General features: G+C 42.1%; 1 protein-coding gene across 2 annotated transcripts in view; it reads left to right on the top strand.

Annotated features, from left to right (window-relative positions):
• Positions 1-14335, top strand: part of MICAL2 (microtubule associated monooxygenase, calponin and LIM domain containing 2) — a 203350-nt gene that overhangs the window by 25951 nt on the left and 163064 nt on the right. For both annotated transcript variants that reach the window (XM_084853961.1, XM_084853971.1), the window contains exon 2: positions 6506-6863. In XM_084853961.1, the coding sequence (XP_084710087.1) occupies positions 6564-6863 (300 nt within the window). In that variant the 5' untranslated portion in view covers positions 6506-6563. The remainder of the gene's footprint in view (positions 1-6505; positions 6864-14335) is intronic.

Genomic DNA, 14335 nt, shown 5'->3' with positions numbered 1-14335 from the left:
GGGGAAGGTTATCCGGGGATGTGGACTGAGGTGTCACCAATATACACCAAAATCAAGCTTTGTTTCTCCTTTTCATCAAATCCATGTAATGCAGTGGGTGCTTTGAATCAGTTCCTGGGTGCAGTAATTGCCTGGATGAGGGCCAATAAATTGAGACTCAGTCCAGACAAGACAGAGGTTCTGTTAGTGGCTGATTCGTCTGCTCTACTGAGTAATGTTGTTGTAAGAGGTGGCTGCATGCCTCCTTAAAGGATCAGGTTCATAGTTTAGAAGTGCTCTTAGACCCAGCATTGTTACTGGAGATGCAGATGGCCTTGGTGGCATGGAGCACCTTATTTCAGATGATGGTGATTACATTTATACCCCTCCTTTTTTTTCCTCTTGCAAGGAATCCAAGGCAGCTCACATAGTCCTACTCCTTTCCCATTTTGTCTTCACAACAACCCTACGAGGTAGGTTAGGCTAAATGTCAGTGACTGCCCCAAAAGTCACCCAGTGAGCCTCATGGCTGAGTGCAGACTAGAAACCAGATTTCCCAGGTCCCAGTCCAAAACTCGAATCACTACACCACACTGGCTCTCCAGTATACCAGCTGATATGCCAACAACAACCCTATCAGATTTCTGCAATGCATTAAATGTGGAGCTGTCTTTGAAAATGGTCCAGCAACTTCAGCTGTTCCAAACTAGAGCAGCAAGACTGATAACAGGGACTAGTCGATATGACTATATTACGCCAATGCTTTGTGATCTCCCCTAGCTTTCAGCCTATTTCTGCACCCAATTCAAAGCACTTCTAAAGCCTTAGAAACCCCACAGAGTATCATCTGGCACCTATGTTATGGTCTTTTGGCACCAGGTGACAGCTTCATATTCTCCCACACCTTTTTGTTATTCAGTTGTTTGAAGTGTTTCTGTGTTTTTGAGATCTTTACACTGCTGCTGGCTTTTATTCTTTCTTTTAATCTGTTTTAAACTTTTAAAGGTTTTTATATAATGTTTAAAATATTGTCGCATTCTATGGTTTCACATTTTGTGAACTGGCCAGGGACCTTCAGTTACTGGGCTGCGTAGAAATACCCAAAGACCTTTCATAGAAATGTTTGTAAAAGGAGCACTAGAAGATGGTGAGAAACACGTGTGCTGTAAGAAATACAGGGGTAATCAAAATTGCACAGTATGCACATTAATGTAGAATGCATTGCTATTCCAAGTGTCAAGCAAGAGAAATTATCTTTTCAGAACGGTTGCTGACTGCTTGTAGTGCTTTGCTTACTGTATTATAAACACTAGTTCAACCAGAAAAATAGCAACTCGTCTCTTTTTTCTTTTCAAAGAAGTAATGGAGAAAGGCCAAAGAAAACAATTTCTACTGAGGCCGTTTTGTTGCTCCCGATAATACTATCTCAATGTCAATTTTTTTTCTCAATTCAGGCCGGCAGGAAGTGCAGCACCTGTGAACAGAAGGTTTCCAAGTGTGCTCTATTTCCCCTCCTTCTCCTCCACAAAGTGCACAAATGGGCACTCAGTGCACCAAGCTGTTATGGGGATAGGCCTGTGTGTGTACCGCCCATATTCCTTTCCAACTGCCCTCCCTCTGATTGGTCAAGGAACACTCAGGGAGTGGGTTCATAGAATCATAGAATAGTAGGGTTGGAAGGGGCCTATAAGACCGTCGAGTCCAACCCAATGGGTTGGATGGGAACATGGGAGCTCAGCACAGGCCGGCTGTTCATTTGCGTATGTATGCATGTGTTTCATTTTTATACTGCCCAATAGCCGAAGCTCTCTGGGTGGTTCACAAAACTAAAACCACAGAAATACAACAGAAAATAAAATATAAAATAGAATAGATATTAAATCTACAGAACAAAAATACAACCAGAGTAAAACCTAGTAGCAGTGCAGATATTTAAACTGCAACAGCAGATTTAAGACAGCAGAGCTAAAAAAAACCTGGAATGCTAAAATGCTAAAAATGCCTGGGAAAATAAAAAAGTCTTTACCTGGCACCAGAAAGAGTACAAAGTAGGCATCAGGCAAACCTTTCTAGGGCGCAAGTTCCACAACTGGGGTGCCATGGCTGAAAATGCCTTTTTTCCTGATAGCCACCTACCTTACCTCTTTTGACAGGGGCTCCTGGAGAAGGACCCCTGAAGATGATCTTCGGGTCTGAGCAGGTACTTATGGAAGGAGGCGATCCTTCAGTTAACCTGGCCCCAAACTGTTTAGGGCTTTGAATGTTAATACCAGCCCTTTGAATTGGGCCTGGAAAGGGACTGGCAGCCAGTGCAGCTGGGAAAGTACTGGTGTAATGTGATCTCATTAGCCAGTCCCTGTTAACAATCTTGCTGCCCTGTTTTGGATCAGCTGAAGTTTCCAGACTCTTTTCAAAGGCAATCCCATGTAATCCAGACGAGAGGTTAGCAGAACATGGATAAGGCATTATCTATGCCCAGATAAGGGCATAGTTGATATATTGGCCTAAGCTGATAAAAAGTGCTCCATGCCACTGAGTTCAACTGTGTCGCAAGTGACAGTTCTGGATCCAAGAGCACCCCCAAACTATGAACCTGATCCTTTAGGGGGAGTGCAGCCCCCTCCAGAACAGGTTGAACATCACCTAGGCAAGCAGACGAACCACCCACAAACAGGACCTCTGGCTTGTTTGGATTGAGTCTCAGTTTATTGGCCCTTATCCAGTCCATTACTGTACCCAGGCACTGATTCAGAACAGCCACTGCCTCATCTGGGTTTGATGAAAAAGAGAGGTAGAGCTGGGTGTCATCCACATATTGATGGCACCTCAGCCCACACCTCCGAATGGCCTCCCCCAGTGGTTTCATGTAGATGTTAAACAGCATGGGGGATAAAATAGAGCCCCGTGGAACCCCATGGCATAGTTGCCAAGGCACAGAGCAATAATCACTCAGCACCACATTCTGGAATTGGCCAACCAAGTAGGAGCAGAACCACTGCAGCACAGTGCCTCCAACTCCCAGCTGAGACAACCTATCCAGAAGGATACTATGGCTGATGGTACTGAAAGCCACTGAGAGGCCCAAGAGAATCAACAAGAGTCTCACTCCCCCTGTCCCTCTCATGGCAAAGCTCATCCCACAGTCAACCAAGGCTGTTTCCATTCCAAAACCAGTCCTGAAGCCTGATGGAAATGGATCAGATAATCCGTTTCATTCAAGAGTGCCTGGAGCTGTCCTACAACCACCCTCTCAAGTACCTTGCCCAGGAAGGGGATGTTTGCCCCTGGCCTATAGTTGTTAACATCCTCTGGATCCAGGTTAGGCTTTTTCAGGAGTGGTCTGATTACTGCCTTTTTAAAAGAGGCCAGCACCACTCCCTCTCTCAAGGAGGAATTTACAACCTCCTGGACTCAGCCAGATATCCCTTCTTTGTTTGATGTGATAAACCATGAAGGGCAAGGGTCAAGCGCACAGGTGGTCAACTGTACTTGGCCGAGCTCTTTGTCTGCATCCTTGGGCCTCAATAACTGAAACCCATTCAATAAAACTGGACCAGATGATGGTCTGGACACCTCTGCTAATGGAACTGCATTAATTGCGGTGTCCAATTCACGATGAATCTGAACAACTTTGTCTTCAAAGTGCTGTGCAAACTCGTCATAGCGTGCTACCTAGGGTTCCACAGTTACTCTCCCTGGCCCAGAATGTAGCAGGCCATGAACCACTTGGAAAAGCTCTCCTGGATGACACTGAGAAGATGCAATGCTGGTGGAAAATAACTGTCTCTTTGCCACCCTTTCTGCCACAGAGTAGGCTCTATAATAAGTTCTAACCTGTGTTCGGTCAGACTCAGCACGAGTTCTTCACTATCTGCATTCTAGCCAAATCCCCTCTTGCTTCATCACCCTCAGCTTAGGTGTATACCAAGGAGCTGGCTGCACTTGGGAGAGGGCGCTTGGGAGTGATCGTGTCGACTGCCCTAGTCATCTCTGCATTCCACAGAGCAACCTGGGCTTTGACAGGAGTACCTGCCATACCAGAAGGAAAATCCCCCAGAGCCCCCTGGAATCCATCGGAATCTGTTAGCCTCCAGGGGCAGACCATCTTAATAGGTGCCCCACCCTTGCAGAGGGGAAAGGCTGCTGAGACTCTAAACCTCAATAGGAAGTGATCTGACCATGACAAGAGGACAGATGTTAATTCACTCACTTTCAGATCACCATCCTCCTGCACAGCCAAGAAAACCAGATCAAGCATGTGTCCTTTTACATGTGTTGGGCCGATGACATATTTATGTCATCACTACAGATCAAAAGGGAAAAAAGAGGGCTCTGTTATGTCCTCTAGGAATTGTTCCTTGTATGAGCACCTTGTATGTAGAACAAGGTCAAGATCAATGTGTTTATATTAAAAACATGATTATAGGACACACAAGCTAATGCTTGTCATGTTGGATGGCTTTATGGAGATTGCAAGTTTTTTAGTATGTAGTCCTCCGAGTACATTCAGGAAATTTGTTCTGATTTAGTAAAGAGTGTGTAATGCTTATCCTTTTATTTATATAAAATATTTCAATTGTAAACTATTTGCCTCTCCTTTTCCAACTTCAATTCCAAGTCAAGTACAGAGTGAAACTCCATGAAAACTTAAGTTCATGTGATTTAAAATTGTAACTCCATTATAGTAATGCTGTAGTGATACTATGAGCTGGGGAGAGCAAGGGATTAGGATTGTGTGATTTTCCAATGAAAAAAAGGGGGAACCATGGAATCTTTTATGGAAGAGGAGATATTCCTCACCATTGTGAAATAGGGAGCATTGGTTAGTATCATAGAATCATAGAATAGCAGGGTTGGAAGGGGCCTATAAGACCATCGAGTCCAACCCCCACTCAGTGCAGGAGTCCAAGTCAAAGCATCCCTGACAGATGGCTGTCCAGCTTCATCTTGAATGCCTCCAGTGTGGGAGAGCCCACTATACTGTGTAGAGCTGATGCTCTGTTATAAAGAACAATCTCAGCCAAGTAAGGAATGTCTGGCAACCCTACCAGTGAAGAAAGATGTGATACTTTGTCTAATTCACTGCAGTTATTTGGCAAGGCCTACGTACTGCCTCTTAATTCTGCAAAAGTCTTCTACAGTACTGTTGGGCAGCATTGCTAAAAGAGGACATTAGCAGTGTTGTGTTTGCATACCCTGTTAAGATATTCATCCAGCCAGCATGGCCAATGGTCAGAAATGCTGGGGGTCGTACTCCATCTGGAGCATGCCAGGCTGGGGTAGGCTATCAATGCAGAAGAGAATCATGTCCTAGAACAAACAGCCTGGTGCAAACAGGAATGTATTCTTTCACAGAGTGATCCTCAACATGTCACCATAAGCACTTTTGCCTATCCAACGATGTGCATGCAAAAGAGGGTGCACCAATAAAGTGTGTGTCAGGTAACAACTATCAGGATTTTTTTTTTAAGTGTGTGGTGGATACAGAACCATGTAGTAAAGTCGGATGTTTAAGCAGTGGATGTTGTTCCTGACCTTTGATATGCTTAGAAAAACATATAAGCCACGAGTAAACTTCTGATTTGACTGTACTTTGCCCTTATTTAAACAATATCCCCAAAGTTGTTAAATTGTAACTTAACATGTGCTGCTCACATAGAACAGCCCATCGGAAGAGTATAAAGGCAGGGAAACCATTTATAGTTGCCACGGTATGCAGGGAGACTATAAAGCTTGTTGCCTTTATGTGATGCTTCCCAAGGACATATATTTTGGCAATAGCATTGCTTCTTTGGGAGCCAGATGACCTTTGGTTTTGTGGGAAAGCAGCTTTATAGGGAGTGGAGTGATTTTGATAAGACAAGTGGCAGGAAGGGGAAAAGTTAAGAAGCTCCTTCCCCTGCCACTCTTCCTACTCTCTGTTACATCATTAAAACAGTCAAGTAAACAGTCAAGGAAAAGAATTTCACAACTGAGCAGTGAGTGTAGTTTGCATCTCGGTTAATGATTACTGAAGTAAATATGTAATACAGAAGTGGTCAGCGTGTGGCCCAGAGATGAGAATTCCAACTTTTATGATTTCAAGATCAGTATGTTTACAACCCTTTATGAGAAGAAAAATAGATGTCCAAATTGATTTTGTACTTAAACATTTGAAAGCTACACTTAGGAAAGAGAGCAAAAATAATCTGTCACTGGAGAAGCTAGATGTTCCACAGCCTCTATTGTAGCTTTGAAAAAGTAGTATATGAAAGTGTTGGAACAAAAGTTTTATTTTGAAATTCTGTTTTATAGCGACACAATCTGCTGGAAACATTTGGTCTAAACACGTGCTCTTGTGCAACTTCTGTAGTTTTATTGAGTCTTCTGTAAGGTACCTTTATTCAGCTGTTACTGCACCTCAATGCTGTATAGATTATTCCTGTTTTGTGTTTTGTAGACAGCTTGCTTCTTAACTTGCCGTTTGTAAGGATTTGATTCTTGTCTTGAGCTGGCACTAATTTGACCTATATCTGTCTCTTCCTAGATGTTACTTGCTTGGAAGATCTTGATAACATCCTTCAGGTGAACCTCAGCCTAAGAGTATGCCATTAAAATATTCTGCTCTTTCTTCTTGGAACATGGGGGAAAAGGATGATGAGAAATATAACCAAGCTGGCCAAATATTTGAAAACTTTGTCCAAGCCTCAACATGCAAAGGTACAATCCAGGCCTTTAATATTCTCACTCGTCAACTTGAGCTAGATCCTCTGGACAACAGGAACTTTTATACAAAACTTAAATCAAAGGTGACCAGTTGGAAGGCCAAAGCTTTGTGGAACAAGCTAGATAAAAGAGCAAGCCATAAAGAATACAAGCGTGGAAAATCTTGTTTGAACACTAAGGTAAGGCAATAGACTTTGATTCTGAGGCTGTATTTTGAAGGGTAGATCCTTGGTTCTTTCCCCTCCTAAAGTAACATATCTGTATGACTTCATATGTGACTGACAAACTTGCAAATGGTGTCTTGACATCCATAATTGGGGAGTTATGAACACTCACTGAATCTGATTCTGCTGGGGTTTACCTCCCTCGCCTTTGTGGTTTTATAACTTTTCCTGGTGTACCCTCCCCCCCCCTGCTAATAAGAAGTCTTCTCCAATGCTCACCACTCATACACACTGACTGGGTTTGCACAGTTGCAGGAGTAAAAGAAGCCATTGTGGCTTCTCTCCCTGCCTCTGTGTCTACTGCACATGCATTCATTGTTTACATAATCACCTTTGCTGCAGCGCAGGTTAGCGTGTCATCTGAACTTGGTGCGGCGCAACAGCGGTGGCTTTGTACCCACAACCCATGCTGCGTGTCGTGGGTTGTAGGGTGGGTACGAAACCACTCATGCTGTGGCATGCACTGGGTTCGGATGACATGCGAACCAGCGCTGCAGGACAGGGAATTATTAAACAACGGGCACACATGCAGCATGCACAGGGGTGGGGGGAGAACGCACAAATGGCTTCTTTTATCCCTGCGATCCCTGGCCATTGTCTATCATAATATCAGGAGTACATTAACCTGCCTTCCATCATTAGAAATGTAAGCTGAATTTATTTTTTATGTTTCCAATTACTTTAATCTTTGTAATGATGGAGCAAAATGTAACCACATGATCTTAACAACTTGAAATGTTAATTTTACTGCACTAAAAACTCATGTGCCCATCTGCCCATTGTTGCCTCATCTTTTGAAGAGGCTTATCAGCACATTTTACTTAGACTCATTAATTTCAAAGCCAGGAAAGGAAAGAGTGTGGGAAACACTTCTGACTGATATGAAGCTTCAGCAGCTTTGCAGTTTCCGCTGATACCCTGAACAGGAAGTTATCAGTGAATGATCACCGGCTAAAGGGAAGGGAAACATCTTGTCAAAAGTCTGAATCTGTGGTGTGTTGGTTAAAAACCTGTGAACCTGACTTTATCTGCCCAGGTAATGTTGCCAAGGTGGACAGGGTGATATAAAGTACACAAGTTAAGCACATGGGATGTGTTTTCGTGCTTAGAAAACTTGGATGCTGGTTCAGTCAGCATCCTTCTCTAATTTGAGAAACTTTATTATATCTGTAGTTTGCTGCTTGAGCTCTAAGCAGTGTATATGGAATTATCCTGTTTTTGATCATAAAGAATGGCTCCTCATGCGATAAATAAAAATGGAAACAGTGGACAGAACGTGGATAAACTGTAGAATGAATGAATAAAGCACAATTTTGGCTAATGTATTAGACATCTACCACTTTTAATTATTCCATAAAGACTCAAGTTGTTTTTACTGGTATATCAGAATAAGCAGACTGCATATATGAGAATACTTAATCTGGGGAATGCAAATGAAAACATTCACTGTGGACTGCAGGTTTACTGTGGTTATCAAGCAAGCATTCCTTCCTTATGATTCATAGTCTGCTGTGAAAATATATTGATGGCATATGAGTGATAGGAAGCACATCCAGAGAAAAACAACTCCCTAGTGATTACTTTGACGTAATGCTGGTATTGGGAAGCTAAATGTACCAGCCTCTCAACTAGCACTTTAAGTAGATCCTGAATGGTAAAATGGCATGCCAGCATATATGTCATTGCAGAAAGGCTAATGTACTTCCACAAATGGAGGGAGGGAGAGAGAGAGAGGGAGAGAGAGAACTTGTGTTTTGGACAGGACTGATTCTTTCTTTGGGTGCAAGAGGTCAGGGAATTAAAGTGAAGAAGTTATGCTTGGGTGTGGGGAAGTCAGATTCAAATCCTCACTTGACTGTGAAGATTACAGAGTGGTCTTGTGCAAATCTCAGCCTAAATTGCTTTGCAACCTGATCTACTTTTCTTGCATTTGATTCATTATGATGCTAAGCGAAGTATATTGGGAAGCAATATATTGCTTCTTCCAAATACAAAAAATAAGGCAAGAAGAATTTTTATGGATTAAAAAAATTGCTACTCAAATTAATATAAACTTGCAGTGGAAAATAATCTTATTTACAATAGTTAAAGTAATTGTCAAGCTAAAACATTACTCAAAGTTCCTTGGAGAAAGATTAACAGAAATATAACAAATAAGAGATTATATTCTGTTTTGCACAAACATATGTATTTTCAGAAAGCAGACATTCCTGCACCTATTATATTTATTGTGTTTTCATTGAGATATATGATTCATAATTAAGCATTGCAGAATGCCATGACTGATATCCAAAACTAGCTTAACTTGTGTGTTTCTTTCTCTGTTCCTAAAGATTAGGGTGCATAGGATATTTTCATAAGAAATTAACATGATGTAGATATCCATCCCCTCCCATGTGTTTGAAGGAAAGGATAAATCATGCTGATAGTCCATTGAGCCATTCCCTATTTAGAATTTTCACAAATTTATGAAAAGAACACCACTCAAAGTTCCGACATGGGTTCATGGAATGTTCGTGGTTAACAAACCATGGTTTGTTAGTGCAGCTGGGTTCAGAAACAGATATCCCATGGTTCAACAACAAGCCATGGTTCAACAACAACCCACACTCAACCCTTAAGTGTGGGTTATCGTGTTGTATGAACCCAGTCATTCTGTATTAAACTTTATGAATAATGTAACATTGAGGACGAAAATTGTAAAACTGTAGTTAATGAAAACAGCCCTTGGTGACCATTTATCAGACCAAACAATAATAGGGATTAATAGTAAAGGGAGAGTCAAACTAGACGTAACACTAAGTGTGTGATCAGCAATCGAATCTAAATTTTAAAAACTTAATATTAGGCACCCTGCCCCTATTTTCATCAGGATGATCAGACAATGAGGGGGAGATCTAACCTTCCCTCCTGAGCCACAATCCTGGTGAAATAGCCCTTGGTGTTGCAGTTACCCTTAGGACAAGGGTGGGCTATCTGTGGCCCTCCAGGTGTTTTGGCATGCAACTTCCATCTCTCACCATTGGCTATGCTGGCTAAGGCGGATGAGAGTTGCAGGCCAACCCACAAGTTGCCCACCCCTTGCCTAGAAGAAAAGCTCCCAGTGCTACCAATGGAAGTTTTTTTTTTTCCTAAGGCTAACTGTAGCACAGAAGGGAAGGTTTTCTCAGGATCACAGCTGAGTTGGAAAGAGTTAAACCACCCCTTCCCACATGCAGCAGTTCCAGTGAATATTGTGGGAGAGGCACGCCAAGTATTAAATCCTTTACAAAATCAAAATGTGGTTGCTAACCATCCAGTTAGAGTAACATCTAGGTTGATCCTGAGCGTATTGTAAGTAAAAAAAAGGACAATAGTGTTTAGTTGCCAACTTGCTGAAGGCTTTAGGGCTGACAACCTTGAATTTGTCTGGCTAATCTATTATTTATTCATTTATTTAAAATATTTATATTTAAAGTAGTAAACTGAAAAATCTCAATTTCAAATTGCGTACACTTTATTTAGCACATTCTAGTATCAATGTTTTGCTACCTGGTTTAATATGAATTTTTTCTGTTTTTTCAAACACCTAATATTTAAAAGTATGCTTGTAAAATATGTTTCGAGTGTAGTAAAGTCCATGAACTGTAGCAGACATATTTAACAAGCATTGGCAAACATTTATGTTAAAAGGAGGAAAACAAATAACAAGACAGCAAGTTCTTATAAGTGACACAGTCCAGTCTGACACACAGCAATCCTACACTTTTAGTCTGAGTGGAGATAGCTGCAAACCATAATCCTACAGTGCATGTTTAAGTCATCTGTGATGAAAGAAGTTCTTTGAATAGAGAAATGTAACACATAATTTGTTGGTTTATGAGTGTAGCACTTGTAGAATTGTAGGCAATTTCAGGAATTTCTAAAGCAGTGGCAGAAGTGGTTTCTGGCTGTGTCCCTGGCCTCCTGGTTCACACATTATATTTTTCTGTTCCAGAAAATTGTAGAGTTCAGCCTGCTTAGGTGTAGAGGAGGTGGGGTAAAGCACTGTGTGAATGGGCCCACTAGTGCTTCTGTTATTAGTGTGGCTTTTATGAGATCAGGCTTCCTTGAATTATTCATATCCTGGACAGCTGGAATGAAGTAATGTTCATAATGTTCATTCTGCTGTACTGCTCTGAGGGTCAAATGAAACATTACTTTAAAGACATAGATAGCAGTTATGCCTTTTTTTCTTACTCAAAAGTAAGCATGGGGAACCTGATCTGGATTGGGACCCTAGTGTGTGAGGGGTAGGAGGGCTTTAACCCTTTGCTGTCATTCCAATACCTGTGCCTGCAATTTGTATTGTCAAACATGGATCCTTTTTTGGCAATAGAAATTTCAGGCACAGGGGCATGATCCAGATTGGGACACTAGTGGGGGTCAAAAGGTTAAAGACCCCTACCCCCATGCTAAGGTCCTGATTCAGATCAGGGCCCTCACATCTACTTTTGAGTAAGAAAAGGGCATAGCTGCTAGTTTCACCTTTAAAGTAATTTTTAGTTTGACCCTGAGAGCATCTTCCATCTGGTGAAAATGTACACTGTAGCAAAAGTATGTGGACTACTTTCCTAGCCAAACTAGATGGCAAGTAGTGTGTGAAGCTTACTCATGTCTGCTAGTACAGTTAATTCTGTGCCGATCTCATAACATTTCTCCCCCCCTCCTCTCCACCTCAAGTATTACTCAGGCAGTTTTGTCATGCTGAACAATTAGAACTAATGCCTTAGGGAGAAAAAAATGTCCCAAGTTATTTCATTATATTCATTTTTCATTAGAGTTAATTGCTTGTTAAGAAGTAGCTGTACTATGATCTCCAAAAGAAGAAAAAGCAATGGAAGGCCTTTTCTGTTTGTGGCTGATATTTGCTGACACAGGCTAGGCAGGTTGTTGTGGATCTTTCCAAATGAAGTGTGGAAGGGGAAAAGGGGCACACTAGGAAGAGAACCTCTCCAAGGCTAGCCTGATCCAAATTGACAGCATAATATCTTGCTCCAGTCAGTGTGTATGGGATAGTTAGGTATGTTGTGGCAGTGTGGCCTGATAAGAAGTTCTTTTTTTCCCCTTGGCAATGTCTGTGCTACCAAGCAGTTGTGGACCTTGGTAATTTTAGACCCTGGTCTTAATGGTTGTACAGGGCAGGGGGAGGCAGCCCAGGTGTGACGTTGCTGCTCTCTGGGTAGTAATTTGAGGGCCCCTGGACTGTGGGTCCGTGGACTTTGTCCCTGAGATCCAGTCATAGCTGTACCATTGCTACCAAATGTGATGCCTCAGTGAGACAGGCAAAAGACACAGACTTGGGTTAACACAATACAGTAACCCAAACTTAGGGGTTGAGTGTGGGTTGTCATTGAACCATGGGTTGTTTTTGAACTGTGAGCTGTTGTGTTATCTGAACCCAACCATGATAACAAACCATGGTTTGTTAACCACAAACAGCCCACAGTTCACAACCCAACAACATGTTCTATTCACAGGTTGTTCATGGTTAACAAACCCTGGTTTGTTATCACGGCTGGGTTCAGACAGCACAATAACCCGTTTCAACAACAACCCATGGTTCAATGACAATTCACACTCAGCCCTTGTGTGCTGTGTGAACTCTGTCATGGTGAGGTATTGAGGCATTTGCAGGTGACAGGAAGTGGGTATGCTAGTGCTAACTCCATCTGTGCTATCTCCGGCCATTGTGTCTATATAGAGATTACACTTTTAATTCTGTGAAAATGACTAGGGCAAAGCCATTGCTTAACTTGACAGGAAATATGAAAGCAGTTGATTTAAACAAAAAAACATAGACCAACATGCTTTCTAATGGGGGAAAAAGTCAACTCAGCTTATCCAAACCAACCAGAGTATCTGGATGAGAACACAAAGTGAGATGTTCTGAGAGTAACACTGTCCCTATTGTTTGTATTAATAAGGGCTGATGCTGTTGAACTAGTCTCCTGTACACAACTGTTAAATGAAACAAATTATTGCTTGTACATCTTTAGTTTGCCTTATTTTAATTTGCAGCTTTAAAAAATCTTCTGAGTCAGTGAGTAACTGGGAATTTATATTGGCATGCCTTTTATTGCTCTCTCTAGCTAATGTCAAAGCGGTTGTATTTTTAAATAGTGGAGACTAGTGTTTTGGGACCTCTTCAGGATAGGCTGGTTACATGCTCAAGTTAAATGTATAATTTGTTTATAGGGGTCTCTGAAGACATTAGTTAACTTAAAGAAATTTCAATATGACCTCCTGCACACTTCAGTAATGATAAAAAGGGGGGAAATAATTTGTATTCCCTTCTTACAAGGTGAGTAGAATGGTGTACCCCTTCATGGATCACTGCCTTGTTGTGGCGAAGGGGCTTGCATAACTCAGTGAAGCCATAAGCTATGCCGTGCAGGGCCACCCAAGACAGACAGGTCATGGCACAGAGTTCTGACAAAATGTGATCCACTGGAGAAGGAAATGGCAACCCACTCCAGTATTCTTGCCAAGAAAACCCCATGGAACGTATCACAAGGCTAAGAGATGACGCCGGAAGATGAGCCCCTCAGGTCGGAAGGTGTCCAATATGCTACTGGGGAAGAGCAGAGGGTATTTCCAAGTAGCGCCAGAAAGAGTGAAGCGGCTGGGCCAAAGCCGAAAGGACACTCAGCTGTGGATGTGTCTGGTGGTGAAAAGAAAATCCGATGCTGTAAAGAACAATATTGTTTAGGATCCTGGAATGTCAGATCAATGAATCAAGGTAAGCTGGAGGTGGTCAAACATGAGATGGCAAGATTGAACATCGACATCTTGGGAATCAGCGAACTAAAATGGACAGGCATGGGCGAATTTAATTCAGGTGACCATCATATCTACTATTGTGGGCAAGAATCCCTTAGAAGAAATGGAGTAGCACTCCATTTCAACAAAAGGGTGGGAAAAGCAGTACTGGGGTACAATCTTAAAAACGATAGAATGATCTCAGTACGAATCCAAGGCAAACCATTCAACATCACAGTAATTCAAGTCTATGCCCCAACCACTGATGCCGAAGAAGCTGAGGTTGATCGGTTCTATGAAGACCTACAACACCTTCTAGAACTAACACCAAAAAAAGATGTCCTCTTCATCATAGGGGATTGGAATGCTAAAGTAGGAAGTCAAGAAATCACCGGGATAACAGGCAGGCATGGCCTTGGTGTACAAAACGAAGCAGGACAAAAGCTAATAGAGTTTTGCCAAGAGAACATGCTGATCATAGCAAACACTCTTTTCCAACAGCACAAGAGGCGACTCTACACATGGACATCACCAGATGGTCAATATCGAAATCAGATTGATTATGTCCTTTGCAGCCAAAGATGGAGAAGCTCCGTACAGTCAGTAAAAACAAGACCTGGAGCTGACTTTGGCTCAGATCATGAGCT

The sequence above is a fragment of the Heloderma suspectum genome, chromosome 1, assembly GCF_057233095.1.
Source record: "Heloderma suspectum isolate Gila_16-S chromosome 1, 16-S_ref, whole genome shotgun sequence".
NCBI lineage: Eukaryota > Metazoa > Chordata > Lepidosauria > Squamata > Helodermatidae > Heloderma > Heloderma suspectum.
The sequence above is the reverse complement of the archived record's forward strand: the minus strand, read 5'-3'. Positions and strand labels throughout refer to the sequence as shown.